Source organism: Galeopterus variegatus, unplaced genomic scaffold, assembly GCF_000696425.1.
Source record: "Galeopterus variegatus unplaced genomic scaffold, G_variegatus-3.0.2 Scaffold797, whole genome shotgun sequence".
Lineage (NCBI taxonomy): Eukaryota > Metazoa > Chordata > Mammalia > Dermoptera > Cynocephalidae > Galeopterus > Galeopterus variegatus.
Window position 1 is genome coordinate 124,839 of NW_007726908.1, and position 1,715 is coordinate 126,553.

The window sequence follows — 1,715 nt, forward strand, 5'->3', positions numbered from 1 at the left end:
CCCCCCCCCCCCCCCCCCCCCCCCCCCCCCCCCCCCCCCCCCCCCACACACACACACTCCTCACATAACCGGGGGCACGGTGCTCTCGGACTCCTATGGTGATTAGCAGTCAGTCAGGAAAACATCAACCCCAAATGTGCTTCTAACCACATTTATTGAGAGAGATGGGGAGAAGAATGGACGTTCAGGACTGGGCAGCAGGGTTTCCAGCCCCTGTGGGTGGGCAGCCTCTTGTCCTCAGGTAAGGCTACTCCAACCTTAGCTCAGCCAAAGAGTGTCAGGGCCCCCTGGAAAGGAAACGCCAAGCTTGAGCGTGTGCCTCCACTCTGCCACTGAGGAGAGCTGAGGCCAGGCCCTGGACACCCGATGGAGCTCAGGTGGGAAGGAGGGTGCAGCTGTTGGCTCTGGGGAGGGTTCCCGTGTGGTGGATTGGGAGTGGGCGCTGGGACAAAATGCCACAGCCCACTGGCAGCCTCCCCATGAGAGGTGACCCCTTGGGCCCTTTGCAGCCCCCCCGCAGTTCAGATATGGTCAACTGGTTCCACACCCCAGGACTCCGAGCTTCTCCCAAGGGCAGATCTTGGTGGAGCGAGATGGGAGCAAGGTTTCCCTGATATGGGGCCAGGATGCCTAGTTGGGGAGGGAGGGTGCCCAGGGTGCCTTTGTTACCAGGAGACTCTTCATGGCCCCCATGGCCTCAGGGCCCAGATCAGTCACACACTTCCTGGAGCCCTCTATGAGGTGCTCTACGGGGATCCCCAGGCTAGTCAGCATGAACTTCAGGGGATTGAGCTGGTTGAAAAGGGGGTTGGCCATGGCCCCCACGGCAGACTCCAGTGCAGCTGCAGGTTGGGCCACAGGCTTGGCCACTGAGTCCACCAAGAAAGCAGCAGCTGCAAACACACAGCAGGGAAGAATCACTCACCTGGATGTGGGTGGTCCCCAAGAGGCCTGCTGAGGACCTGTCTGCTCCAGGAGGTTCCCAAGGGAACCTCTGCATCCCGCCCAACATCTCTGACTGCCACTCATTCCTGGCTGATGGCTGCCCTGTGCCGACCCCAGGGGACACAAAGATGAATCTGCCCAGCCCCAGCTCTGCAGCACTCCCAGTTGGTTGGGAGAAGTGGCCAGGTAAACAGACAGCCATGGCCCAGTGAGGAGATCGCTGCAGAGAGGGACATTGGAAGTGACCTGAGGGTGGAGGAAGGACAGATGAACTCTGTGTAGGCTCTGAGGCAGGCTTTCCAGAGGAGGGGACACTTGCACTGTGCCTCAAAGGATGAGGGGACATTCACCAGAATGTCAGAGTCAGAGAACAGAGGGGTGTCCCCAGACCAGGGCCAGCACTTGCACTAGCCTGATGTTGGCAGGTGAGGAAGAGAAACCCGACGTGGGTGGGGGCATGAGAGGTGGCTATAGGGCTCAGGTAGGGCAGACCCCAAATGACCTCAAGGGCCACAGGATGGTGAAGGCCAGAGAGCCCTGGGATGTGGTAAGCAGGGGAGCACCAGAGGCGAGGCTGGAAGGACCAGCCTGGCACCCAGGAGGTGGAGGCAGCAGGGTTGGGACTGGCTGGAGTGGGGGCCCGGGAAGAACAGGTGCTGACTCTCCAGTTTCCCACAATGCAGGGGCTGGGAGCCAAGGCCCCCAGGGCACTCACTAGAGTCACTGAGCAGGACCACGCAGAGCACCAGGAGGGCAGCAGCGAGCTTCAT

At 60.9% G+C, this 1,715-nt stretch overlaps 1 protein-coding gene across 1 annotated transcript; it reads right to left on the bottom strand.

Moving 5' to 3' along the window:
* Positions 1–215: 215 nt before the first annotated feature.
* SCGB3A1 (secretoglobin, family 3A, member 1) lies at positions 216–1,715 on the bottom strand. Its single transcript, XM_008572511.1, has 3 exons — positions 1,661–1,715; positions 670–893; positions 216–287 (listed from the first exon to the last, which is right to left on the bottom strand). The coding sequence occupies exons 1-3, from the start codon at positions 1,713–1,715 to the stop codon at positions 264–266; spliced, it is 303 nt and encodes a 100-aa protein (XP_008570733.1). The 3' UTR covers positions 216–263.